The sequence below is a fragment of the Quercus robur genome, chromosome 5 (genome assembly GCF_932294415.1).
Source record: "Quercus robur chromosome 5, dhQueRobu3.1, whole genome shotgun sequence".
Taxonomy (NCBI): domain Eukaryota; kingdom Viridiplantae; phylum Streptophyta; class Magnoliopsida; order Fagales; family Fagaceae; genus Quercus; species Quercus robur.
In genome coordinates, this window is record NC_065538.1 from 86,697,730 (window position 1) to 86,724,931 (window position 27,202).

Consider the following 27,202-nt stretch of genomic DNA (forward strand, 5'->3'; position numbering starts at 1 on the left):
TATGAAGAGTCTCCATTGAGTTTGGTATGTCTTTAATATTGACAGAGGCAACACAAAATTGCTATAATAGTAGTTATTCACTAACTAAGTCTTTTTTGTTCCAGGTAGTTTTGTTGTTTCAGAAGATTGAAGGTGTAGAAGTATGCCTGTTTGGCATGTATGTTCAAGAATTTGGATCCGAATCTCAATTTCCAAATCAGCGTCGCGTCTATCTTTCATACCTGGACTCTGTCAAGTATTTCAGACCTGAGATTAAAGCGGTTACTGGAGAGGCTCTTCGTACGTTCGTTTATCATGAAATTCTGGTAGGTTCCAGACTCTCACTTGTGTCATTACCTTCTAAGTGACCATTAGTTTGGAATCTTCAATCCGAGCTATTGACCTTCATATATTATGCTCTTTTCAGATTGGATACCTTGAATATTGCAAGTTACGAGGTTTTACAAGCTGCTATATATGGGCTTGCCCTCCATTAAAGGGTGAAGATTATATTTTATATTGTCATCCAGAAATTCAAAAAACACCTAAATCTGATAAGCTCCGGGAATGGTGAGCCTTATAACTCTCAGAACTTAACTTTTTAAATCATTTTATCATTTTTTCATTCTTATTTAACTCTTGCTTGGAATGCTTTCTGTATCAGGTATTTAGCAATGTTAAGAAAAGCAGCCAAGGAAAATATTGTGGTTGATCTCACTAATTTGTATGACCATTTCTTTGTAACTACTGGTGAATGTAAGGCTAAGGTAACTGCTGCTAGGTTGCCATATTTTGATGGTGACTACTGGCCTGGTGCTGCGGAAGATCTGATTTATCAGATGCGTCAAGAAGAAGATGGCAGAAAACAAAATAAGAAAGGAACAACTAAGAAGACCATAACAAAGAGGGCTTTAAAAGCTACTGGTCAGTCTGATCTTTCTGGTAACGCGTCAAAGGATCTGCTGCTCATGCATAAAGTAATTTTCTATTTCATATCTTTCTGCTTACCGTTTTTCTTGCTAATCAGATTTTCGGAGATCTGCTGATTTTCAAGTGATTCTTATTAAAAAAAAAAGGATAAATTATATCAAAATCTTATAGACTTCTACAGCATCAAAATGGTCTTTTCTTGGTTTGTTTGGAGGTTTTATCTTTTGTTCTTACAAGGGTTTCCTCTCTCCCCCCCCAGCTTGGTGAAACCATCTGCCCAATGAAGGAAGATTTTATCATGGTTCATTTGCAGCATGCATGCACTCACTGTTGTATCCTAATGGTATCTGGAAATCGATGGGTTTGCAACCAGTGCAAAAATTTCCAGCTGTGTGATAAGTAAGAATTCTGCAATCTTTACCTTCATCATTATAGATAGTTTACAGAATCATTCAGTTCCCAATATATTGATACTGACAATACAAACTACATAAAATTTATAAATATTTTTCAAACTTTTTTATTATCCTAAATCTGATATACCAGTGTACAGATATTTGATCGTAGGCGTGGAATATACTTTTAACAAAAATGCTACATATATGCCCTTGCTTCCCAAAACCTTCTAGGCACTCTTTGTGGCAAAACTGCTTGTAAATCTGTTTTCATTTTCTCAAATGTTTCATAACCTATCAAAAAAAAAAAAAAAAAAAAAGGTTTCATAATCTCATGCTCATTAATATGTAAAATGGACTTCTTGACTGGTTAATTTTTTAATATTATATTTTCAAGACCTTTCTTTTGGGGGTGGGTTTTGTTTTAAGTAATATTTGTTTCTGCTAGCTTTTAGGAAGTGAACTGATGTTTCTTGCTTAAGTCTGAAATTTAAAAATGCAGATTTTCCTTAATATTATAATTTTGTTTGCAGAAGATAAGAATTGAATGGTCTGGTTTATTTTTAGCTGATAAATTATCTTTCCTTTTTGGTAAGTAATGAAAGAGCTGTTTAATAAATGTTTGCTTCTGACTAGGAATTAACAGAAGTTTTTAATCGTTGTTGGATCCTTTATTCTTAAAACTGTATACTTGTTATTCTACACTGCAAGTTTCTTGTTAGGATTTAATAATATGTTCTTATCTGCATATCCTGTTCCCTTTGTACTTTTGGTTCCAGCTTGGTGGAGTAATGTAAACTACATTGATGGGTTTGCTCTTTCTGTTCCTTGAAAATAACTATACATTTTCCTGAGATGGTTTTTTAGTTCTGATGTTTGCATATATCTCACAGATGTTATGAATCAGAACAGAAACGTGAAGAAAGAGAAAGACATCCAAACAATCAGAGGGAAAAACATGTCCTCTATCCAGTAAGTTCCTTTACCACAAAATACTTCTATTTTGAAAGTGAGCAGTTTTGAAAACAGCTGAGTAAATTGTATTGGCAATTTTTTAACTGAAAAATGGAACATTGCTAAACCCTGCAGGTTGAAATTACTGATGTACCTGTTGATACAAAGGATAAAGATGAGATCCTTGAGAGTGAATTCTTTGACACTAGACAAGCATTTCTGAGTCTTTGTCAAGGAAATCATTATCAGTATGATACCCTGCGGCGGGCTAAACATTCTTCGATGATGGTCCTTTACCATCTGCATAACCCAACTGCTCCTGCATTTGTGACGACATGTAATGTATGTCATCTTGATATTGAAACTGGTCAGGGTTGGAGGTGTGAAGTCTGCCCTGAGTATGACGTATGCAATGGATGCTATCAAAAGGGCATTGATCATCCTCATAGGTTGACAAACCATCCATCCATAGCTGACCGTGATGCTCAGAATAAAGAAGCAAGGCAAATACGAGTTCAACAGGTTCTGCATATCATTATCTTTTTTGTAATTAAAGATACAGTGAAATAATATTTTTAGTCACTTGCTTTGGTCAATCTTTCAATGTTTCATTGCAATTTTTTTCTGCACACGTGAGTACCTCTACAAGCTGCAATGCTTTAATATACTTGTTTTGTGTTTCCTTTACCTGAAAACATCACATTCCCCCTTTCTTCCCTCATTGTTTAGTATTATCATGAGTCGCTATGTCTATGTGGGGTATTTACTTGACAGTTTGTTACATGTATAGTTTTTAGTCCTGAATTATCGATTTGGCCTAGTAAAGTATGGTGATGGGAGGGAATTAGATATTTCCTATAATTGTCCTAACGTTAATACTGTAATTGTCTATTGTTTTTCCAAAATTTTCCCCATCTTTCGCCCAGAGCCTTGTAGCTCAATTGGTTGGCACTTCTTAGTATTCCCAATGGAGACATCTAGGGTTCAAACCCCTTCACCCCCAATTATCAAATTATTTAAAAAAATTTCCCCATCTTTCCTTGCGGTTTTGCATGTCCAATCAAAGTAATCAGGATGTTTTTGTCTAAGGTTTTGCAATAAGTTTGTTAATTATATCTATCATATATTGACCATATGAACATGCAATTTGGAGACCTTGGCATCTTTATAGATTCGGTCTAACATCATTGGTTATTTCACATTGCAGCTTAGGAAGATGCTTGATCTTCTGGTGCATGCATCACAATGTCGTTCCTCACATTGCCAATACCCAAATTGTCGCAAGGTGAAGGGTCTTTTTCGCCATGGGATACATTGCAAAACCCGTGCATCTGGAGGTTGTGTTCTTTGTAAGAAAATGTGGTATCTCCTTCAACTTCATGCTCGAGCTTGCAAAGAATCTGAGTGCAATGTACCACGTTGCAGGTTTATAAATCAACATTTTTACTATTATCAATCACTTGCCAACTTTGCTCCTTTAACTCTCTCCTTTTTTTCATTTTGTGTTTGAGTATTAAAGAGTTCTTTTTAATAATTTGTTCAGAGATCTAAAAGAACATTTGAGGAGGCTACAGCAGCAGTCTGACTCTCGCCGAAGAGCTGCCGTGATGGAGATGATGAGACAGAGAGCTGCAGAGGTTGCCAGCAATGCTGGATGATCAATTTGTACATACTAATATGGAGTTTTGAAGAAAACCCTCTAGTTAGAGGGAGGTAGACCATAGTTTTTGTGCTGCTCCACCATGACACTGCTGGAAACCAGGCAGTGATGGTAAAAGTGGTGGGTTTAGACGGTTGGAAGGGGATAAGCATAGAACACTACAACAGATTGGTTCGTATTCACTTTTTAGGGAAATATTCTTTTCATTTATATCTCCACGACTCATTTCTCCCTCAGCAAGTGAAGTTTATAGACCGGAGCTACCCTCTTCAACCACTTAACAGTGCTGCTCGGAGTATTAGAGTACTGATGCCTGCGTCTCTCACTCTGGCCCGATTTGGTGATTCTTTGATTTTATGATCCTCTTGTATTCTGTAAGAATGTCATCCTTGGGTGGCGATTGTACTATAATTGTTCTAATCTTTCTAGAAAAATATTTTCTTTACAAAGGAATGTCAGAGGGATGTTAGTTCCAAATCCCTCCTTTTTTTATATTTTTTGTTTTATATTGACCTTTTTTTGTAGAATGTCTTATTTAAAGAAGGAAAAATAAGTAGTGTCTCCAAAACTGAAGCATTCATTTTGATTGATACAGTTATGTTTATATGGTCTATACGTAATTGAACAAATAGTTTTTGATTGTTACTCTTTCTTTTGTTGTGTTGGTTGTACTTTTATAGGTTCTGCACAGAAAACATTTCATTCCATGATTATTGTGCTAAAATCCTATAGATCCTGTAACTGTAAGCCCAACTGTAACTGTAATAAGCCCAACTAATATGAACTTTGAAGTATGTATGAGCCAGTACCACAGAAGCTGTGATGTCTTAGCAATTTTTGGTACAATTTGGGCCACCTATACTTGGAAATTCCAGTACCACATGGACTAGAATCAACCTTGGAAATCTACATGAAAGTCTTTTCGCATTTCATTGTCTCCAATGGAGAGAGATGCCAAATAAAATCACCTGGCTTTGCTCTTCACTTTAACTCGTTATTCACTCTTGCATTTGCACTCAACACTAACAAAATTAATATTCAGATATGACGGCTTCAATTGTGTTTTACTTTTTTTACCTTGAGTTACTTTGACAATTCCTAGAATTTTCATTTTTGGTTTGAAATTTATTTTTAATCCCTAAAATTTAGAACAAGATCGATTTTATAGGTTTTTATTTTTTATTTTTTATTTTAAATATATTAATCTCATCCTTTCATCCGTCTCCCATTAAATTATTATTATTTTTATTTTTTTCCCCTTATTTTTTTCCCCTTCTTAATGTGCCACATCAACACTCCATTTGTTATATGTGAAAACGATTCTCTTTTAAAAATTTTAAAAGACAAACAAATTGCAACAATTTAAATTTGAGATATGTGAAAATGTTAAAGACTAAATTAAATTGAAATGTTTTAAATTTGAGAAATGAAAATCGTATTTGGATTAAATTCAGTGAGGAAAAATGTATTTTTACCTTTTTTCTTTGACTGTGGGTCAGATTTCATTATATATTTATATATATATATATATATATAAATTCATTATCTGATTCATAAATTTTCCTCTTGGTGGGCATTTCTTGAGAAATTATAAAGTGCTTATGGTGGACAAGTTACCATTACACCACAAGATTCTCACCTGTCTAAAATTGTTGAGTAAAACTTTCTTTATAAACAGAAACTAATTACTGATTAAGCAATTTTAAACAAGTAAGAATCTTTTAGTAGAATAGTAGATAAAAAATGTGGTCCACCAGAACACCGTATAATTTCTCGTATTTGTCATGGTTTTTCAACTGTGCACACATTATCTGAAAGTATTAACCACCAATAAAATGAAAGTAAACAAGAGGAAAGTGCGTACTCTACGTGGCACATTCTCATGCCCACTCTCTCTTTTCCTTCCCTCTCTTACAAACCACAAATCGCATTCTGTGATCTAAAATCCATCTTCCACTGTTGGCTTCCTCTCTCTGACTTAGATTTCTCTTTCATACACCAAATACAAATCCTTTCATAGAATTATCCACTTCTTAATTATTCTCTCCTTTTTTGTTTTGTTTTTGTTTTTGTTTTTGTTTTTTTGGTTTATATTCAAAACACATAAGTTTGAGAGTTTGTTAATGGTTGAAGAAGCATCATTAGCAACACCATGAATGCCACTACAACGAGTCCCAGTTTCAGTAACAGCAATACATACCATTACCAAACCAATCACAAAAGACCCACAAACAGTTTTCTTGGTACCTTGACTTTCACAAACTCCAGCTCCTACTACTACATTACTAGTAGGTGCACAAATACCAATCGTGCCCAAAACAACCGTCATAACCAAAATAACTTCCTACTAGTTCCCAAGGCCACTGCTTCCCAAACTGGCAAAGACAACAAAAACAAGAACAAGAAAAACAAAACAAAGAGTAACAAGAAACTTGTACAGGATGAAAATGCTGTTCCTGCTAATGAAAATGAAACTGAGCCCATAAAACTAGAACAACAACAACAACAGCCACAGCAACCTTCAGTTTCAATAAGTTTGGATGATGTGAACCCTGTGGGGTTGGGGAGGAAGTCAAGGCAGTTGTTTGATGAGGTGTGGAGGAAGTTTTCAGGGTTGGGGCAGATATCAAGAACAACTAGAGCTGATGACAGGGATGCCCTTGATGCCCTTCTCATTAGAGAAGGTCCTATGTGTGAGTTTGCTATTCCTGGGGCTCAGAATACTACTGTGCTTGTTGTTGGAGCAACTAGCAGGATTGGTCGTATTGTTGTGCGCAAGCTCATGCTCAGAGGCTACACTGTCAAGGTCTGTCTTTTTCTTTCTTTCCTTACAGCATTCTTTTATTTTGATATAAGTGCTTACTCTTTTGCTTTTTGTTAGAATGATGACTAAATGATTTAAGTTACCATTTCCTAATAGCTTTCCTTGGGAGAATTGGTAATTTACCATTTCCATATTTTAAGTAACCATTTCCACTGTAAATGATTAAATTCACCCTTCTGTAATAGCCGAGGCTTTCGCAAGAATTGGTAAATTAACACTTTTGATCCCCCTTTTTGTATGTTGTGGTATGTATATATGGTGTGAAGGTTTTTATTTTCTTGTTTTACAATATGTTTGTGAATTGGCTAGTCCTAGTTAAATAAAAAGCAATAGACTATAATACATGTAGGAGTGATGATGATTTATAGGATCAAGTAAAAAAATTTCTCAAATCAAAATCTTGATCTCATATATATATAGACAGCCATTCATTGAAATCCAATTGGAAATATCATGAATTGTTTTGTTGTCTGATTTGAAGTCCTGTAATGTCTAAATCTGGCTGTATATGGCTCATTAATCCAAAATCATGATGTGAGGAACCTTTTGTGTAACTGGTTCATGTAGCTAGATTTTTTTTCTAACTAATAGAATATTATGAGGAAGTTCAAAGTTATTCATTAAGAGAAAGCAAGCAAAGGGAACCCTGATAGTATAACATCTGAGAATGGGCTTTTATTGTTGGTGGATTGAAAAAAATCTAACTGATTATTTCCCTTCAAATATCATTCAGATGGTGTGACTTAATAATGTACAGAATGAACTTGTTCAACTGATATACTAATACCAAAAAACCATAACTCTGTCTCATTCATTGCGGTCTCTTAGTATATATGAAATCCTTCACTTATTTCCAGATGTAAATTTTTATGAGTGGAATCTCTTTGTATACATGAATTGTGAATTTGGTTCATTGAGTTTAACCTAGTAATACAAAATTTTATAGAAGGCCTCCATACAAGAGGTTTTAAGGTTTCTTATTCATGATTATCAGGCTCTAGTGAGGAAGGCGGATGAGGAAGTGGTGAATATGCTTCCAAGGTCAGTAGAGATTGTGACTGGGGATGTGGGTGATCCATACACACTCAATGCTGCTGTGGAAGGATGCAGCAAGATAATATATTGTGCTACGGCCCGTTCTGCCATCACTGGGGATCTCGTTAGAGTTGATTACAAAGGGGTTTGCAACCTCACCAAAGCATTTCAGGTATGGCCTCATACTGAAACGTCATAAACTTTCTCTGGAAATTCTGTAAATGCGGTTAGCACACACATTTATTCTGTTAAAGTTTGGCATAAAATTGATGCCTAATTCGAAATACAGGACTACAACAATAAACTAGCACAACTACGAGCAGGAAAAAGCAGCAAAAGCAAGCTTCTGCTTGCAAAGTTTAAATCTGCAGATTCATTGAAAGGGTGGGAAGTTCGCCAGGGAACTTACTTCCAGGATGTGATTGCTTCTAAGTATGATGGTGGAATGGATGCTAAATTTGAGTACACTGAGACTGGAAATGCTGTCTTCTCAGGTAATAATGGTGGACATTAGGCAACCATGATGTATGTTCAGTTTGGGGCAATTAGAACTGAGAATTACTAGATTTACAAGTGCTACAATGGGGAGATGATGTCAAAAGAATCAGTATTTATTCTTTCTTTAACTTTGTTTATCATATTCTACTGTAGGATATGTTTTCACCAGGGGAGGGTATGTTGAACTGTCAACAAAGCTTTCACTTCCTTTGGGTCGCACTCTTGACAGGTATGCCATACTTGAAATCTTGATGGAAACTTGCTCTGAATGATGGCTATTTTATGGATGCTTTATGACTAATTATACCTCAACTGTAAAGGCTTTCATTCTTCCACACTCAAAACTTTCTTGTTTAGGTATGAGGGCCTTATTCTCTCTGTTGGTGGAAATGGAAGGTCTTATATTTTAATTCTTGAAGCTGGTCCTACAGCAGATACAACTCAAAGCAAATTGTACTTTTCAAGATTTAATACAAAGGCAGGATTTTGTAGGGTAGGTCCTTTGTTTTATTTAGTAAACTTTGTTTCTTTTGGTGCCACCAAATTGTGTTCCCATTTTTTCTTTTATAAGCCTTTTGACAAGTCAGGACTGTATGTAATTGACAGGTGAGAGTACCATTTTCATCCTTCCGCCCGGTGAAACCAGATGATCCACCATTAGATCCATTCCTTGTACATACAATGACCATACGGTTTGAGCCTAGAAGACAGGTTTGTTGATTACCTGACTGATTGCAGGGATTTGAATTTGGTTAATGTGTTGTTTCCTTCATTTCTGTTTATGGCTTTTAACAATAGCATGGGATTTCTACATGCACTATCGACACTGTTGTGATAAAATTACTTTTGCATACTAATTGAGTCTCTTTTATTACTCTAACTTGAATTTGGTTTATCCAGCTTAGAACAGTGTAGAGTAGGTCTCTATAGCTTAAAAATATAAAGTTTGGTGTAACAAAGTTTTATCATAATGGTCAGGGTATGGCAAATACATTGTTTACACTATCCTTCTCATTCTTGTTACACTGTCGCTATGACGTAATAGGTCATAATATTTTTTTTTCTTGGCAACATTCCAAGTAGTTTTGGCCTTGCCAATGCCCTTTCACCACATTCAATTTGAAATGTGTCATTCCTTTTTAAAAACATAATATTGTCTTCAGTACATATGAAGGAACCCTCTGAACCAACTTTGCAGTATTCGGTTGTTGCTTTTTTTCACCTTTATGCTTATTCATACATGTTTTTTTTCCCCCCTCTAGTATCTTACATTTTAAGGTTATCTACCTTGTCATATTTTTTTGGAAAACCATAAGGCTAAGTTGTACTAACTGAGAAATGGTTTGAATAGATCACTAGCTATTAATGTTATAGAAAATCCGTGAATTCTGAAGGGCCCAGAACATTAGATAGTTTTCTAGACCTACTTCTTTACTAGCATAGAGTGATTTCGAATGGTATTCTCTATCATAGTATCACCATAAACCACTTCAAAAAGCAACAGTGTCATGTTTTTTTTCTTCTTTTTTTTCCTTGAAAGTACTTTAAATATTGATTAGTTAGATATTTTGACAAACTGTGTATGCTATACTACTGCTTAGAATTTCTTCTTTTAACTTCCTCTGTCATCATCATTTGAAATTGTTTTCTTTTTGACGGAATTTAAATATTTTTTTTTCATGCAACCAGGATCACATACATGTTTCCTAGAAGTAAGGTCTCAAAAGTTATTAATATAGTCTTGATTTGCATTGTGTTTTACTTGCTTTACCATATTCTTTCATATTGTTACATTGATTCTATCATCTGTTAATCACTGCAAAAATGCATTGATTTTTCCTTTTATATTATCTTCAAAATACCCCTTAATTGAACCACTCATACAGTGCAGTCTCCATATTTTCCAATTGTGAAAGAGAGCAGTCACAACTTAAGCCGTATAAGTCCTTTTATCTCTTCATATCTTTTGGTGTAGCTTGAGTATTTTGGGGACCATGACTTCCAATCATATAGCCTATCTTTTGCCCCTTGATGGAGTAGTACTTTTTGTCCACACACTGATTCAATTTATTATTCTTGTTGCAGAGACCTAATGAAGGACCTACAGGACCGAAGCAAGACCTGAGAAGTTTTGAGCTTATATTTGAATATATAAAGGCCTTGCCTGTAGGTGCCTTTATTTGTTATTTCTTGCAAATCAGAAACAATCAGTTTTCCTTACAAACTAGTTAAGGACATTGTATGCTATACCATCCGTTCAAATGTTTGCAAAATAATTTGTTTTAATTTTCACCGTTTCTAGTCATTAATATAGCTAAAATAGCTTCTTAATTCTTTCTTAATATTGCTTTTCGTGGAACTTTCTTTTATTTTCTCTCTTCGTGTGTCTCTCTTATGTATTATGTATGAAGGAAAATATATAAGCTTAATTCAGTTTAGAATTGACCATAACACACACTAAAAAATACTTATAATGCTGAATAAATCAATATCAAATCCCTCACTTCTCACAATGGCTGGAAAAATAGATGGAAAAGTTAATTTGCATTGAAAATTCATGACATCAAATTCAAATAATAGCTCTTGTTTTCACAATTACAGATTCTCCTTGATTTGAACAAACCTTGTTGAGAACCTAGTCAATGTGTTTTTATGACTTTTATGTTGATTAAGCCCTTTTTTGGTCATCTAGCTCAAGAAATATTGTGAAGTGAGTCAGCTCTTAAAATTAAACTACAGAGGAAACAGTACCATGATTATTATTCTCTGAACAATTGTCCAGTAATCTGAAGATGCATTGCCATTTATGTCAATTATGCAATGCTGGCTTTGGTACCTTAATAAGTGTTTGTGTGGCACATATCTTATCATTATCTTTGTTAAATTACTGATTTTCCCAAAATTTTAAGCTACTGATTGTCCCAAAAGATTAAGCTATTAAGAAATAGTGAATTTAATTATTTAACCATAATTCTAACAATCTTAATTAGAAATTATGTTTTGATGTTTTTTCATGCTATAGTGTATTTATATTATATTTGCATCAAGATGGAAAAATGTGTCACTCACTGGACAATAAATATTTTACAGAACTTTGTGTATTGACTTTATATGGAGACTAGGATGTATATATGTATTTTCAACGGGCTGTTATTGAGATGATAATTGATGTATTGCAGACTGGGCAAGAAACGGACTTTATCTTAGTTTCATGTACAGGATTAGGGATAGAACCCACCAGAAGGGAGCAGGTTCTTAAAGCTAAGAGGGTTAGTCGGTTATTTTCTTTTGTTCCTTTTACTATTGTAATAGATAATGTTCACTTCTACATTTGCTCACATAAGTAATGTTCTCTTTCTTAAAATGTTCCCAGGCTGGGGAAGATTCATTGAGAAGATCAGGCCTTGGATACACAATCATTCGTCCTGGTCCCCTAAAGGTAAAGCCAATAATTGTTACCCAAAATTTAGGCAAGTTTGTCAATTTTCTTTAACTTCTTTTATTTGTATTTCCTTTGGTTTGGAGAATGTGTGTGTATCTGTTGCATGTTTACAAAACTATATACAATGCCATGGAAGATTGATTCCTCAGAATATTTAACCTTAGATCATTGACGCTGCTAATATCAGTTTCACAGCTTCTTAGGCATTTTGATGCTTGGAAATAGATACATTGATGACTACCTTTATTATGTTAATGCTGAAATATATGCTCTAATGGTGGCTGTTTCGTGTTACATGGGGAGATGTAGAACTTCCAAGTTCCTTTTCGCATTAGGAAACTTCAAACAAAATAGTTCCACTTGCTGTTAAGTTCTATGGAAAATGCTCTTTAATGTATGAAAGATTAAGAGGTTAAGAAACAAAAGATTTGACCATTCAGTATGTGTAGCATATGAGACGGCCCTTGTAGTAGGAGTGGACTTTACAAATGACAAGAAAGATAATGTAGTATAGGTGAAGCATCTGTATACACAAGCTATATTACAAACCCAGGAATGACCTTGGTATTGATAAGCTGTATTCCATTCAGCCTTGGTATAATGTTTTGGGCAATAATATTCTAACAAACATGCACTAGAAAGATTGTATTGGGAAGTATTTAAAAAGATCTCTAAGGATACCTAGACCTAGTCAATATATTTGTGCTATACTTTCTATGATACTTGTGAATTTCACTCCTCAAGTTATGTAAATGTTGCCACTCTGATAATGTTATCTAGTTCTATTATAGATTGTTTGGTTGGTTCCACTGCAAAACTGATCAGCAATATTAGTAATTGGTTCTTGCAGGAGGAACCTGGTGGTCAACGCGCCCTCATATTTGATCAAGGAAACAGGATTTCTCAGGTGAGAATGACTTATTCTTAGTTAAGAATGTCTTAATCTTTTCTCTCTATGGTAAGTAAAATGAATACTTTTTGTATAGTGAGAATGATTTATCCTCTGAAGTCATAAAATAGCATTTTACTGAAACTACTTTCATTCTTAATGTAGGGCATCAGCTGTGCTGATGTAGCTGATATCTGTGTGAAGGCACTACATGACTCAACAGCAAGAAACAAGAGCTTTGATGTGGGTATCACTCTTTTTTTTTTTTTTGGTGGTTAGTTTAGGTGGGATAAATCTAATGTGATTCTTTGACATGTCCAGGTATGTTATGAATATGTCGCTGAGCAAGGGAGGGAACTCTATGAGCTAGTGAGTGAAAATCATTCAGTAATTTGTAACAAAAGCCAATATAAATTCTTTTTTCAGCTCCTCTACGGCCACACATTTTGTCACAACTTTTGCCACAACTTGATGGCATGTACGATTATGGTTGGTGAACCATCAGTCGCACATGGACCCACTATTGTTTCTCTACCATTCATAGTTGCACATGTTATCAAGTTATGGCAAAATGTATAACAAAGTGTATGTCCATAGATACTTTCATTTTTTTCCCCTTAGGCTTGGCTTAAATTTAAACTAATAGTGTGTTTCTGTCATCTGTACAGGTAGCACATTTGCCTGACAAAGCAAATAACTATTTGACACCTGCGTTGTCTGTTTTAGAGAAGAACACTTGATCATTCTTTTAGTAACCTTGTTTGATATATGTTTCTTAAATATAGTTTTCTTTTGCAAAGTTATTAATGAATTTTATCTTTGTATCTTTTCTGGCTACCTATGTAACTACCCTGTCATACAATGTGTATGTATTCTTATTGTAAATCCAAATGTAGATGGACAATAATACAAATGATGATGAGCACAATCTTACAACATTCAAAAGCAAAGTCCGGACATTTTTCAATGGGATATGGATATGAGCAAGGCTGTTAAAACCGAATTGTGAAAATAATTAAAAAAATAAAAAAATGAAGAGGTTCAAGTTTTAAGGTCAGAACCATGACAATGTCATAATTAATGAAAATTTAAATAATCTTTTAAATTTCTAAAAATTAATATATTGACTAATCGAAAAAATACAATTCTAAAATTAATACTTTACTAAACAGAAAATATACAAATATATACACCGTAACACAACCTTTTAAAATGTAATTTTATAATTTCATTTACAATTTGAAAAAAGAAAAAGGTTGTTCCATTTTTTATTATTTAATTTTTTAAATTCTTACAATCTATCTCTAGAATTCATTGCAATGTGATGTGAAGTGGCAAGTTATTTCTCAATCCAAATTTTGATAATACACACTTCAAAGAAGACCATCACTTGATGAGACATTGGCCATCCTAACATTCAACACCAAGAGGTTTTTGCCATTAATGGTGCAATGACTTTTCCTATTGAGCTATGTAGAAAACAATTACAAACAACATCTAATTTGCAATTTTTTCTTACTTAAAAGTCACAAAAATTCCTTCTATTTTTTTTTTGCATATAATCCCATCCGAAGGAAAAATAAATCTGGTATATGAGGGTGCTCCATTATTACAGTCTAATCACTCCATTCCATCATCAAATGGGTCTCCATCAGAGATGTAGATTGGACCATGGTTGTAAACATAGACCCTCAACATGCTGGCAACCAAAGATGACACGTAGATCAGCACAGAGACACAATCTAAGAACATGGACCCCGTTGGCCTAGGACCACAAGCACTCTGTTGTTAAAACTGAAAAGATAAGGAAAATCTGATAGAGGGGGCTTGTTCCTTTCCTCTCTCTTTGGTTCTATACCAGCAGAAAGAATGCTAATTCATAGCCCATGTCCAGCAATTTTTCATAGAACCTCAACATATCTTAGAAGTGTCAAATGCAATATCAACAATAACACTCTAAGCATCATCAACAAGAACACTGCTAGCAGTAGAATTAGCATCATAAAGAACACTACAACAAGTCTTATTGGTGCTTGTAGTAGCTGTAGAGTGGGACTAACTGGCTTTCTTGTAGCTGCTGTAGTGATAAGTTCTGCAGCAGGAGTAAGAGCAATTGAGGCACCCCAAGAATCAGAGACTTTGTCTAATATACCACAAACACTTTCAGGTGAGTGTGCTTTGCCAAAGGATTGCAAGAAAGCTAGGATTCAAAGACCTAAGTCAAGGAAAGCTGAGTCTTGCACTATCAAATGTGTCACCACTTGCATCCGGGGTGGTGAAGGCTCCCCTGGTGAAGGCCCTTTTAATGTCAGAAGGTATAAGGTTTATCCACAGTATGATTTTCCTAAGTTTGCATTTTTGAATTTTAGATTCAGGAAAAAAAAACCTCTTGTTCCATTTATTTATGTATTCTCAATAGCGTTTTTTTTTTTTTCTTTGTTATAATAGCATTTGCAAAATTTATGATCATAAAACGAAACTTTGTTATATTTTAAACTTTCAATACGTTTCCATTGCCATTGTGTTGGTGCAGTTCATGTAATTAATGGATAAATAGAATGAAAATTTTCTTGTAATTAATACACTAAAATTATGTATTATGGAGCACATAGATAAGGATTCCCTTTTGGATAGATACTTATGAAGACGATGTTGATAGCCTTTGACTTTGATCTAGATTCAAGAGGCATTTTATGTTACAAAATTATAGCAAATGTGATCTCATCTCTGAATGTAGCCTATAAATATAAGGGGAAAAAATGGGCAGGACGAGCAGAGAAAATCATAAATAAGGATTTCTGTCAGACTTTTAATTATATATTTTGTCCATGTTAATGTGTAAATATAATTAATTAAGGCTATTTTTAACTGTTATTCATCTTCATATAAGCCAAGGCTTTGATAGCATTTGTTAATGCACCCAAGATTTTTTTCTTAGGAATAAAATGTGATTAGGCTTCATCCATTTGTTTTTTTTTATTGCTTGTTTGACTAGAAAATTTTCATACTTTTCTCTTATTCTGAATTAGTTATTCAACCTAATTTGGTTGAATAGTACTAGAGAGTAGTGAATGTAGGTGCTGTCTTCAACATGTAAATTAAAGTGGATATATTGACTGCGATCCCTTTGTAATTTCTTGCAGACCTCTAGTTGTTTTCAAGCAAGGGTTTCGAAGCCGGCAATACTGGTAATTGTTCTAATCTTGACATCCCTTTTTTCCAAATGCTGATTGTGTTTAAAAGAAAGCCAAAGTAAATAATGAAGTTTATGGTCTTTATGAACCTTGTCAAACTTCAAGAGAAAAAGAAAAAGAACTATATCATGATCATGTGACAATGGATCCTTTAGATTTGTAATATTTAATCTAAATTATAAAATGGATACATTTCAAATTGAGATGATTCTTTTCTTTCCTAAGGAATTGATGAATGTATTTACTTCAACAAGATAATTAGTGCATATAAAGACAGGACTTCACAAAACTTAACATAGGGTAACATTTAGAACCTCAATGAAGCCAAGGCTTATACTGTTCTTTTGTCATTTTATCCCTCTTCTATTTCCTTCCCTTTAAAAGAAAAAGTGTGCTTCCAATAATAAATTTCGAATTCACAAATCACAATGTCTAAAATTAGTCACCAAATCTGAAAATGTTTAGGACTAATTTTATATTTTTAGTTCTTCAGCTATTCTTTGTTTCTATTCAACATGATACTTCAGAATACTCTAGTTTTAACATGTTTACATGTAATCTGTATTTTCTGTAGTTTGGTCGAGTGCTCAGATATTTGCAATTTGATTGGGGATGGTGATGATGGACCTTAAAGACTATATGTGATTTATTTAGCGGAACAGTAGAATCTTGATTGTAGACAGATTCTTTTTTCCCACTGATAAGAATGTATAGAGGTACTTTTTTGAGTTCTATCAATTTTGTAATGTTTGTATTCTTTCTCCAGTCTTCAACTTGGCATGGTTGAAATGATGACATCCTAAATTAAAGTTAAATATATATGCAGAATCATCAAATCGGAAATATTAATTTGTATCTTTTTAAAATTTTACTATGTAGCATGAAATGGCTTTTTTTTTTTTTTTTTTTTTCCTTCCAAAAATAAAAAATAAAAAATAATGAATAAGAATAATATATTATTATTAAGCATAAGAGGAAAGTGGGCCAAGCCCATCTCAATATCTACGTACAAAGAGCAAATCAGGGAGAGAGGATATGGGGTGAGGCCCAACCCATTTATGGAAGGCAGCCTAGCAAAGCCGAATTGTGGGTCAAACATTTACAGCTCGTCCCAACAAAAAGAAGAGGAGCTCAAGAATTAGTGGACTATCAATGACTTGAAATGAATACGAGCAATAACTAATTACAAAGCTATAGAACATAGAATAATAATAACAATAAATAAATAAAGTAAATTACTCTCTTTGTGGTCAGAGTGATTATAAATTAACTCTGCTTTTTAGAAACCATCACTAAACGTTCATGTGATAATTTGGAGTAAAAAAAAAAAAAAAAAAAAATAAAGATTTTAATCCTAGTTAATGGATTGATTTGGACCTAAATGAATGGTAGTAGACTGAAATGGACCAAAAAGACCAAAATGCTATGTTGGTGTGGGTCAACAAGAGCATAGCAGTAATTCAGCTTTTAGATATTACTAGTCGCGGATTCACACGATGCGTGAGAATAAACAATTATTTAGTATTGTAATATAAAGTGTAATTTTTTTGAAAATAATTTGTTCTCCCTAAAAATTAAACAATTTTTATTTAGTCCAATTTGGTCCACTCGGTCAATTGCAGTCCCCCTTTAGTCCATTTTAGACTATTTGGGCCTTAAATTGATTCTTTCTATAGTTTTTTTTTTTTTGTTTTTGTTTTTGTTTTTTTGTTTTTTTTTTTCAAGTTTAGCTCAAAAATTCATTTTTTTTTTCATTTTTTGGTTGAAAAATATGAAATTTTATTATAGTTGGGCTAAACTCTTTAGTTTTGAGTTAAAAAAATACAAAGAAAAATACTAATATAGACATTAGAAATTGGAAATATAAGTCCTAAAAATGCAATAAAAATGATAAATATTCAAAAGTTTTATTCAATCCACATTGGTTCTATTCAGTCCATTCTATCCTCTTTGGTCCAATTTAGTCCTATTCAGTCCATTCGATCCTATTTAGTCCATTCTGTCTACTAAAGTTCTATTCAGTCCAATTCAGCCCATTCGGTCTCATTCAATATGTTTTGGTCTAATTCGGTCCATTCAGTCCACATTGGCCCTATTCAGTCCACATTGGTCCTAGTTGCTCCATTTTGTACACTTTGGTTCTATTCAGTCCTATTCGGGCCATTAGGTCCATTTTTATCCTATTTGGTCCATTTTTTCCACTTTGATTCTATTATGGTCCATTATGTCCACTTCGGTCCTATTCGGTCCATTCTGTCCACTTCTTTCCTATTCGGTCTATTCATTCTTATTTGGTCTGCCTTATTCCTTTTCGGTCCTATGTTCTCCATCAGGTCCACTTTGTTCTATTTGGTCCATTTAGATCACTTTGGTTCATTTTTGTCCACTTTGATTGGTTGGCTAGTCACGTCCAACATCTTGCATACTTAATTTCTTATGCCATATAGCTAGGAAAGCAAAGAAGAGAAAAACATGTATATGAAGATAACATTTTGCCATAGCATTATTTAATGAGTAATGATTATTACATACTGGCTATTGTATACTTATTATATACAAATTATCACGTGAGTTGAAATCGTGTTTTGAAAATATAATTTCAAATGAAAATGTGTGAAATGAAAACAAGATTTTATTATTTCTCAATTTAAATTGAAATCATGTTTTTTTTCACCGAGAGTGTGTAATGAAGAGTGTATATCAAAGCTTAGTCTATTTTAACTTCTCATGCACCCCCTCAATGCCACATAACTCACAAACAAAGAGACATACAATATATATGTGTCACTCACCAATGAAAGCATACAATGACAACCTCATCTCTTGCATGACTATTCACTACAAAACAATATATGTATATATAATGCTAAGTGGTGTTGAAACTGCCTTGGTCCTTCCATTGCCTTCTAAAGACAAAAATCACATCAAACATTAGAATTAAGACAACCCCATCTCTGTCAAAACAAAGACCTTGACAAAATCGATTCAAGCAAAAAAACAACATCGTCACATAGATGGTTAGATAGATAGATAGATAGATAGATAAATCCCATGGGAGAAAACACAACCACTAATAATAAGACTACTAAAAATAGCACCAACACAACTACCAACAAAAACAAAGATGGTAGTTCAACTTCAAAGTTTGTGGACAAGAGCAAGAGCAACAAAAAGGAAGAACAGCAAGAGATAACAGAAGGGAATACTAGTGATATGGGTGTGGCTACTGATATAAGGAAGAACTTTGGAGCCATAAAGGAGAGGGTATTGGAGAAACTAGCTGCAGCTTCTGTCCCAGCTGATGCTTTGGATAACGCGAGACACTTCTTGGAGGGTGTGGTTAGAGATGTGACTGTGGCAGCTCAAGGTCTCACCAAGGATGCCTTGCATCGTATTAAGACACGTCTTGTTGATATCATGCCTTCCCTCTCTCCAGCCATCACCAGAAAGGTCTTCCTCTTTCCCTGTCTCATACAATTATGATGTGTAATTGTGATTTTTTGATTGGGCCAAAATGTGGTGTTAGTTCCTAAACTTTAGCTCACGAGAGATTTTATTTAGTCCTTGAAATTAAAATTAATTCAAAGACTTGAAGTGATCAATTTTAGTCCCTACCAAACTTAAATTGATGTATTTTAGTCCATGTAAAGTGATTATATGCTAGTTTTTAGTTTTTAGTCCCCTATTAATTTAAACTTAGGGGACTAAACTCCCTCGTGAACTAACTATAACAGTGTATTCAAGGACTTTTTTTTAGTTTAATAAATATAAGCTTATCCTATTTTCAAGTAGACAGTACATATTTAATTATTTATCTGGTTTTGCATAGATGTTCAGCAAATAACAGTGAATTTCTAAATTCATCAATAGGATTTTGCAAGTAAGATGAGATAATATAAATGAATGAACAGAAAAGACTCAAATCCTAGAGGTGAGGTGACTTAACACTTTCAAGATGTGAGAGGTGCACGTGAAAAATTTGTCTCATTAAATCTATATTTTAAAAAAATGCACTACAATCATTTTTTTTCCTTGACTCTTTATAAAGCAACATTTCATAAGTGGCTGACAATGACTTGGATAAAGGGCGTAAAAGTTGTTTTAAAAGTTTGCATCCACCCCCTTCCTTTTCTTTCTCCCCATTTTGGGTAGAGTGTGTATCTAACTCACCAATTTGATCCAATTTAATTCAATTTGCTGCCTTGGATTGGTTTTTATGGGTTGATACTTTCTTTTTGTCATGTGTTGGGTCGAGTTTGGATTGATAGTTTTATATACTCATCTGATCCAATCTAACACAACATATATTTATAAAATTATTATATTACACTTATTTCTAAGAATTGATTTTAATGTATTTGAAAATTTGGAATATAATTTTAGCACATTATGCAAACTGTAATAATTTATTAATAGAAAAGTGTTTTAAATAGTGAATGCAAATCTTTTTTTTACTAGTGATGCAATGTTTAATCTAAAATCTCCAACCCACTCTAGTTGGCTTCTATGCTTGTGACGAGTTGGGACGAGGTTGAGTATTTCTCAACCCAATGAGGTCGGATCAGGTTGGAAATTCTGCAATCTGATTCTGATCCAACTTGACCCATGCATGTCCCCAATTTTGGGGAGATTATGTTTTGCGGGCTTGGGTGGAAAATCATTCTCTATTTTCTTTTCTCAACAAAAAAAAAAAAAAAAAAGGAAAAGAAGAAAAGAAAAACACCAATCTTCCCCCATTTTTCATCCTTTCCCTTTCCATCCTAGTGTACTTTTCCTTTTAATCCTATTCCTTACAGGAAGAATATATTTATTTTAATATTTCAATAAAATTATTGTGTTTGGTAATATTATTTTACCCGGTGATCATCTTTTCTATGATTCTATTCAATATGAAGTATGAAACTTAGTCAAGTGATTGCTTCAAAAGGTTTTTAATTTGAATCGAGTACATTTTTGTTCATTGCATAACCTATCCATAAAATTTCTAATTTTTATAGCAGTTCCAAGTAAAAAATTTTAGTTTATTGATGTTTATTTAATTTTAATGTAAATATTGTCATGTTTATATGACAAAGAACAGATGGTAGATGATGCAGAGAAGGAAGCTAATGGAGATCAGACAGAGTCTGCAAGTGAAGAGGATGGAGCTCATGATCAACCACCACATAATGGCAAGGCCCCATATATGTCCCCAGCTTCCTCTCTGTTTGCTTCTCTGGTTAATAAACCATTTTCAAGGCTTTGATGAGAATTTGAATAGCCCCACCCCAACTATTTTGTTTTCCTATCTTTTCTTAATTAGTTCAAATATGAGGTATATATAACATATACAGTCAAATAACGGAACAAGAAAAAAGGAGAACTGTTCAAGTTGATAAAGTTCCAAAGGATGAGATTGAGGTGCCAGATGAGGAGCAGCTTTTCTTTCAAACCTTCTTTTAGGTTGTAACAAGAATAATGGAAAATGTTTGTTTTCATGAATGTGTTTTTTCTCTCTCTTTCTTTGATTTTCTATGTGTTAATAAAAGTCTTAAATGATGTTGAACTTGACTTTCCTCCCAAAGGAAAATTATTAGATGTCACACAAATTTTCTTGTAAATTGTCACATTTGGTTTTGGAGATGAGATGATATAAACAAGGAGATACATGTGGTGAGGAGAAACACATAGTAATTAGATTGATTCTGTGTTTCTTTTTCAATTTTTTTGCAATTTGATATGGATTTTTGATATATGACGAATGATTACATTACCCCATATGTATCTTCTTGGGTTGAAATTTTATTATTAAGTTTGATTAGCAAAGTTTAGTAATGTGGTAATAATTCTGTTTCATTGGTATATTTGATGATAGCACATATTAAATTTATTAATATATATATTTTTAACTATCCAAAATAAAAAGTGCAAGATAATGATGTGGCTCATACATGCACTAGCAATGAAAGCAATAAATTAAAAGTAGAAACTTAAATGTTTATTTATTTAGAAATTGAGTTATTTTTCAAAAATTATTTTATAAAATTATTTTATTTTCTTATATTTGGTAGCATCTTAAATGAGTTGAAAAACAAAATTTTAAATTTTCTTATTTAGCTTTTTGTAAGACTGAGATATAATTTTTTTATTTTTTATAAAAAGTTTAATGAAAAACAATATTTAAAAATAAGTTATATATATATTTTTTTGACACATTTTTTGATGTTATCAAACATTAAAAAACACCAAAAACTATATTTACATCTTATTTTCCATCTAAAGACGATGAATATTTATATACTGAACAATAAACTAGTAGGTCTATTGATTCTCAAAAAAAAAAAAAAAAAAAAAACTAGTAGGTCTATTCAAATATGATAAGAGCATCCTTTCCTATATAAGAGCAGGAAGGCCCAATAAAACCCGCACACAATAATACTAATAGTCTAATATGTTGGTGGCGCCGACATTCTCTCAGTTGGGCTGTGTGGTTCGGCCGAAGCCCATAAAATTTTTATTTATTTATTTTTTGTCTTTCATAACTAGTTAAAAATAATAAAATATGAGGTATGTATAAATGGAACAAGAAAAGGAGCATCGTTCAACCAAGCATAAATTGACATATGTACAGCCACAAGGGTCAATAGGGGGGCATAATTAAATATTAACATAAATTTAAACATAAATTGAAGAGTAAATAAGCTTTTTAAAGTTTAACCCTTCTGATATATATAAAGCATAAATTGACATATGTACGGCCACAATGGTCAATAGGAGGGCATAATTAAATGTTAACATAAATTAAAGAGTAAATAAGGTTTTTAAAGTTTAACCCTTTTGATATATATATATATATATATATATCTCTCTCCATTTGTTCAGAAGACTTAAACTTTGTCTAATAGGTAAAATTTCTCCCCAAATAGAAGAATAGTTGAGCTCCTCAATTATCCAAAGACTTGTAATTTATCTAGTAGACAATGAACTACTCTCTACAAATAGAATAGATGTTAGCCCATTTCAAAATAAAGCTATTACATTTTCCTCTTCATTCTCATTCTCAAGCTACGTGCCTTTTGCCTTTTTCTCTTCAATATTGTTGTCAGCCTCATTGTTTAGTTAATATTAACAAAACAAAACTCATCTCAACATAGTCATACAAAACTGAAAACCCTCACAGCTAGTAAAAGCAAATCTATCCCTTTTTTTTCCATCTCATTGCTGCTATAGTAGAGTAGTGAACTTGGAAGTGTGTGAGGATGTGGGTTTGTGTTGGGGGATAATTCATTAAAATATTTTAAAAATAAATAATATGACTGATAAAGTGGATGTTACTTAAAATAATAGTGGAATTTGTTTTTCTTTAATGTGAGTAACATCTACATAATTGAGAAAAAAAATTAAGGTTCTTTTTAGGTTAATTCTTGAGTCATATTAAAGATATTAGTAATTTAAAATTTAGGACACTTGTAGCAACAAATGTTTTTTTTTTTTTTTTTAAATGCAAAATGTTCTTCTTTAATGATTTGATGATGGTGGCTGAATTTAAGATGCCTGTAGCAACATTTAGAATTCATAATTTGATGATAATAGATTAAATTTATTCTATGAAAGATTATCGTCATGCAAAAAAAAAAAAAAAAAAAAATATATATATATATATATATATATTTGGATATTATGTATGTCTATAGTGAATTAGACAATTTATGGATATATTATAGTTGATAACTTTGTATTCAATATATTTGTGAATTATGATTATTGTATAAATACTATAACTCGGCCTCCAAGTTAAAAATCCTGGCTACGCCCTGTATATTGAAACTAACCTTTCTATATTTAAGTGAATATCAGACACATGATAGAAAACTTGATAAAATGTTGGTTATGAATTTTCTTTGTATGTCATCACCAAGTCATTTATTTAACAAAGCTTTAGGAGCACAGTCATGAGCTTCTTTTAGCAACAGAACTATTCACTTTAATAACTCTACAAAGACTCTACCGTTGTAGAAATATCATACAAAAGAGGAGCAATTTCATTTCTAGTGTCTTCTCTGGATTCCAAAAGCTAGATTATTAAATGTCTTTAAAGCATCATTGGCCAATTTTTTAACAAGCAAATTGAACCCCGCTTACACACAAAACCAAGTCTATCCCATAACATCCAGAACATTGCAACATCACAAAGTGTATCAAGAACCCATGTACCACCTTAAACGCAATGCACAGACCATCAATTTTTGGTAACAAAAGACCTTTATTTTTTAAAATTTTAGTAATTGAACGTCCCCAATATCTTTTTTTTTTTTTTTGGTCGGTGGGATGTTTTCAATGGACATGTTAAGCATCAGTTAGATCCCTCTCACACATTAGATTAAGGAAGGATGGATTATCTAAGGTCTTTGTTACAGCCCTAAAAGTGTATAAATACTGGCACCTTCTACAAAAAATCCATATCTATCAATAAACATACTCGAACTCTTATAGCCAAGAGCCTTGTAGCTTAATGATATTGTCTGCTCTTCTCTAAGAGAATCAGGTTCAAATCCCCCTAACTATCAAGTAATCAAGTAATTAATATATATATATATATATATATATATATGAGATTTTATAACTTATACATACATTCCTATGAAAATCACCAACAATATTCATGTCTAGCGTGTGGATCGTCATATGTGATGTGATTTAAGTGAGCAGACACGCGCAAAGACTTCCTTTAGTTGATGTGTTTTGAGCAAAAAACAGATGCATAAATGCGACTAATAAAGCTGCAAAACTTTTTAGATAGTAAGCATTCAGTAAACAAGTCTAAAGTTAAATGCCTTTGTTTAACAGAGGGACTGAGCATGAATTTTCTGTGGTTAATTCATGCTGATTCAGCAATATGTTTTGAAACACTTTCACGGATAAACATGATAAGTTACACTAACAAACAAGAGTAAAGATACAAAGAATCTAACATATTTTTCAACTGCCCATTGATGAGGATAAAAAATATGCTGGCAAAGGTGACGGCACATACCTGACAAGGGTGACGGCACATACCTGACAAGGGTGACGGTGCAGACCTGGCAAGGGTAAAGGTGCAAACTTAGCAAGGATGACGAGATGGTCTTGCCGTCAGTATACCTTCTTGGCTGACGGTGACCTAAGGCTAAAGAACTCCAGAGGCCGAACTTCCTGAAGCTTACGGGATAAGCGTGGACTGACGGGATAACGTAGACTGACGGCGTCAGTCTGTGAAATTACCATTATGCACATTTACGTGTACAAGTAAATAGCTTGCTCCCCACGTTTCATGGAACCTAAGGACTCTTATATGGAAAGAATCCCGTAAAATACGCCCAAGGAGACTCCTATAAGGAAAAGACTTCCGCTCCAAGGAAAAGAGGGTCAGCCCTCTCCACTATAAAAACCCAGCACTCTCATAAACCAAGGTACGCGTAATTTTACCCTCTCTAGCACTCTAGAGCAGTGAGAATAGTTCTAACTTGACCTTCGGAGGGTATTCGGCCGGTACCACACCGGTGCTCTCTGCTAGGTTATTCCTTTTCGTTGTGCAGGTGTCATCTGCGATCGAGTGAGGAGCGTGCGACTCATTGGTGGTATTGTTTTCAGTATCATCAGTTGGCGCCGTCTGTGGGAAGCGCTTTAGCACGTTCTCGCTTTCAAGACAAGAGAGTTACATGGTACTCACTCGCTCAATGGCGACCAACAACGACATTCAAGAGGAAGAAACTCCTACAACCGCGCTTGAAAGACAGGTGAGGACGCTCGCCGCCGCCGTGGAGCGCCTCACGAAGCAAAATCACGACCTAGAAGAGCAATTGAGACAGAAGAATGCAGCTCCCAACAACCAAGGAGCAGAACAGGAAGGAACCAGTGCTGACAGGAGAAACCAGGAAGGACCCCAGGCCAGCAACGCCCCGAGCAAACCTGAACGGCAGAACACGAGCATCCCCTCCCTCGCGGAAACCACTCCGCCCCTCGTTCTCGCGGAGATGCAAGCCATGAAGGAACAAATGGAGGTTATGATGAATGCTCTCAAGGGACGAGTATCGAGCGACCTGGACGACCTTGTCAACCGAACGGACTCACCGTTCACCACTACCGTCAACTCCTACCCGTTGCCAAGTAAGTTCCGCATGCCGCAGATAGACAGTTATGACGGGGTCAAGGACCCACTGGACCACCTGGAGACCTTCAAAACCCTAATGCACCTTCAAGGAGTAGCGGACGCCATCATGTGCAGGGCCTTCCCTACAACGCTAAAGGGCGCAGCAAGGATTTGGTTCAGTCGACTGGCCCCAAACTCCATCAGCACCTTCAAAGAACTCAGCGCTCAGTTTACCGCACACTTTATTGGAGGCCATCGGTACAAGAAATCTACGGCTTGCTTGATGAGTATGAAGCAGCGGGAAGACGAAACTCTAAGAGCCTACATCTCCCGCTTTAACAAAGAGGCGCTCTCGATCGACGAAGCTGACGACAAGATACTTGTCGCGGCATTTACAAATGGTTTAAAGAAGGGCAAGTTTTTGTTCTCCATATACAAAAACGACCCAAAAACCATGTCGGAAGTGCTTTATCGTGCCACAAAGTATATGAACGCTGAAGATGCACTCTTAGCTCGGGAAGAGAGGCCTAGAAAAAGAGAACGGCAGGAAGACGGTCGGCAGGACCAAAACCGAAAGAAGGCGAGAACCACGGACCGAAGGGACGAAAGACGCCCTAAGCCCCCGGGGGGAAGGTTCACAAGCTTCACTCCGCTAACAGCCCCGATAGATCAAGTCCTTATGCAGATCAAGGACGAGGAATCGCTGACGTTCCCAGGAAAGCTGAAGAGCGACCCCAACAAACGTTCCCGAGATAAGTACTGCCGATTTCACCGCGACCACGGCCACGACACAGCAGATTGTTATGACCTCAAGCAGCAAATTGAAGCCCTTATTAGACAAGGAAAGCTGCAGAGATTCGTTAGCAAGGAGAGGGCGGATCCCCCCGCACAAGACCAGCACCCCCGACGGGACAACGAGCGACCAAGACCCCCAATTGGGGATATAAGGATGATCGTAGGAGGGATGACCGCTGCCGGGTCATCCAAAAAGGCCCGTAAGACCTATCTCCGGATGATACAGAATGTTCAATTGACGGGAGCCGTGCCGAAGATAGCAAGAAGAGAAGGTCCCATAATCGGATTCTCAGAAGAAGACGCACGACGCCTTCACCATCCACACGACGATGCACTCGTCGTCAGCTTGCGTGTAGGAGATTACAATATGCACCGGGTGCTCGTCGACAATGGCAGTTCAGCGGATATCTTATACTACACCGCGTTCCAGCAGATGAGGGTCGACAGGGGGCGACTGATCCCAACAAATGCCCCGCTTGTCGGCTTCGGCGGAAGCCGA

General features: G+C 34.6%; 4 protein-coding genes across 13 annotated transcripts in view; all 4 read left to right on the top strand.

Moving 5' to 3' along the window:
- The window catches only part of LOC126727570 (histone acetyltransferase HAC1), a 31,577-nt gene extending 27,014 nt beyond the window's left edge, over nt 1-4,563 (top strand). For all 8 annotated transcript variants that reach the window (XM_050433305.1, XM_050433304.1, XM_050433308.1 and 5 more), the window contains 8 exons: nt 105-305; nt 407-549; nt 644-956; nt 1,169-1,308; nt 2,198-2,276; nt 2,394-2,780; nt 3,466-3,683; nt 3,802-4,563. In XM_050433305.1, the coding sequence (XP_050289262.1) occupies nt 105-305; nt 407-549; nt 644-956; nt 1,169-1,308; nt 2,198-2,276; nt 2,394-2,780; nt 3,466-3,683; nt 3,802-3,916 (1,596 nt within the window). In that variant the 3' untranslated portion in view covers nt 3,917-4,563. The remainder of the gene's footprint in view (nt 1-104; nt 306-406; nt 550-643; nt 957-1,168; nt 1,309-2,197; nt 2,277-2,393; nt 2,781-3,465; nt 3,684-3,801) is intronic.
- A 1,276-nt stretch (nt 4,564-5,839) lies between these two features.
- On the top strand, nt 5,840-13,556 carry LOC126727571 (protein HIGH CHLOROPHYLL FLUORESCENCE PHENOTYPE 173, chloroplastic). 3 transcript variants are annotated; one of them, XM_050433312.1, is made up of 13 exons: nt 5,843-6,724; nt 7,737-7,949; nt 8,067-8,271; nt 8,429-8,504; nt 8,633-8,768; nt 8,882-8,986; nt 10,361-10,441; nt 11,455-11,544; nt 11,649-11,714; nt 12,568-12,624; nt 12,772-12,849; nt 12,928-12,975; nt 13,275-13,556. In XM_050433312.1, the coding sequence occupies exons 1-13, from the start codon at nt 6,071-6,073 to the stop codon at nt 13,344-13,346; spliced, it is 1,881 nt and encodes a 626-aa protein (XP_050289269.1). In that variant the 5' UTR covers nt 5,843-6,070; the 3' UTR covers nt 13,347-13,556. The 3 variants fall into 3 exon arrangements, 2 of the variants coding, with proteins under 2 accessions (XP_050289270.1, XP_050289269.1); XM_050433313.1 differs by lacking the exon at nt 10,361-10,441 and having other exon boundaries at nt 5,840-6,724; XR_007656278.1 differs by lacking the exons at nt 12,928-12,975; nt 13,275-13,556 and having other exon boundaries at nt 5,841-6,724; nt 12,552-12,624; nt 12,772-12,789.
- Nucleotides 13,557-14,409: 853 nt separating this feature from the next.
- Nucleotides 14,410-16,666, top strand: LOC126727573 (uncharacterized). Its single transcript, XM_050433314.1, has 3 exons — nt 14,410-14,921; nt 15,750-15,794; nt 16,375-16,666. The coding sequence occupies exons 1-3, from the start codon at nt 14,476-14,478 to the stop codon at nt 16,430-16,432; spliced, it is 549 nt and encodes a 182-aa protein (XP_050289271.1). The 5' UTR covers nt 14,410-14,475; the 3' UTR covers nt 16,433-16,666.
- Nucleotides 16,667-18,836: 2,170 nt separating this feature from the next.
- Nucleotides 18,837-21,350, top strand: LOC126727574 (uncharacterized). Its single transcript, XM_050433315.1, has 2 exons — nt 18,837-19,250; nt 20,881-21,350. The coding sequence occupies exons 1-2, from the start codon at nt 18,852-18,854 to the stop codon at nt 21,043-21,045; spliced, it is 564 nt and encodes a 187-aa protein (XP_050289272.1). The 5' UTR covers nt 18,837-18,851; the 3' UTR covers nt 21,046-21,350.
- Nucleotides 21,351-27,202: the final 5,852 nt, after the last annotated feature.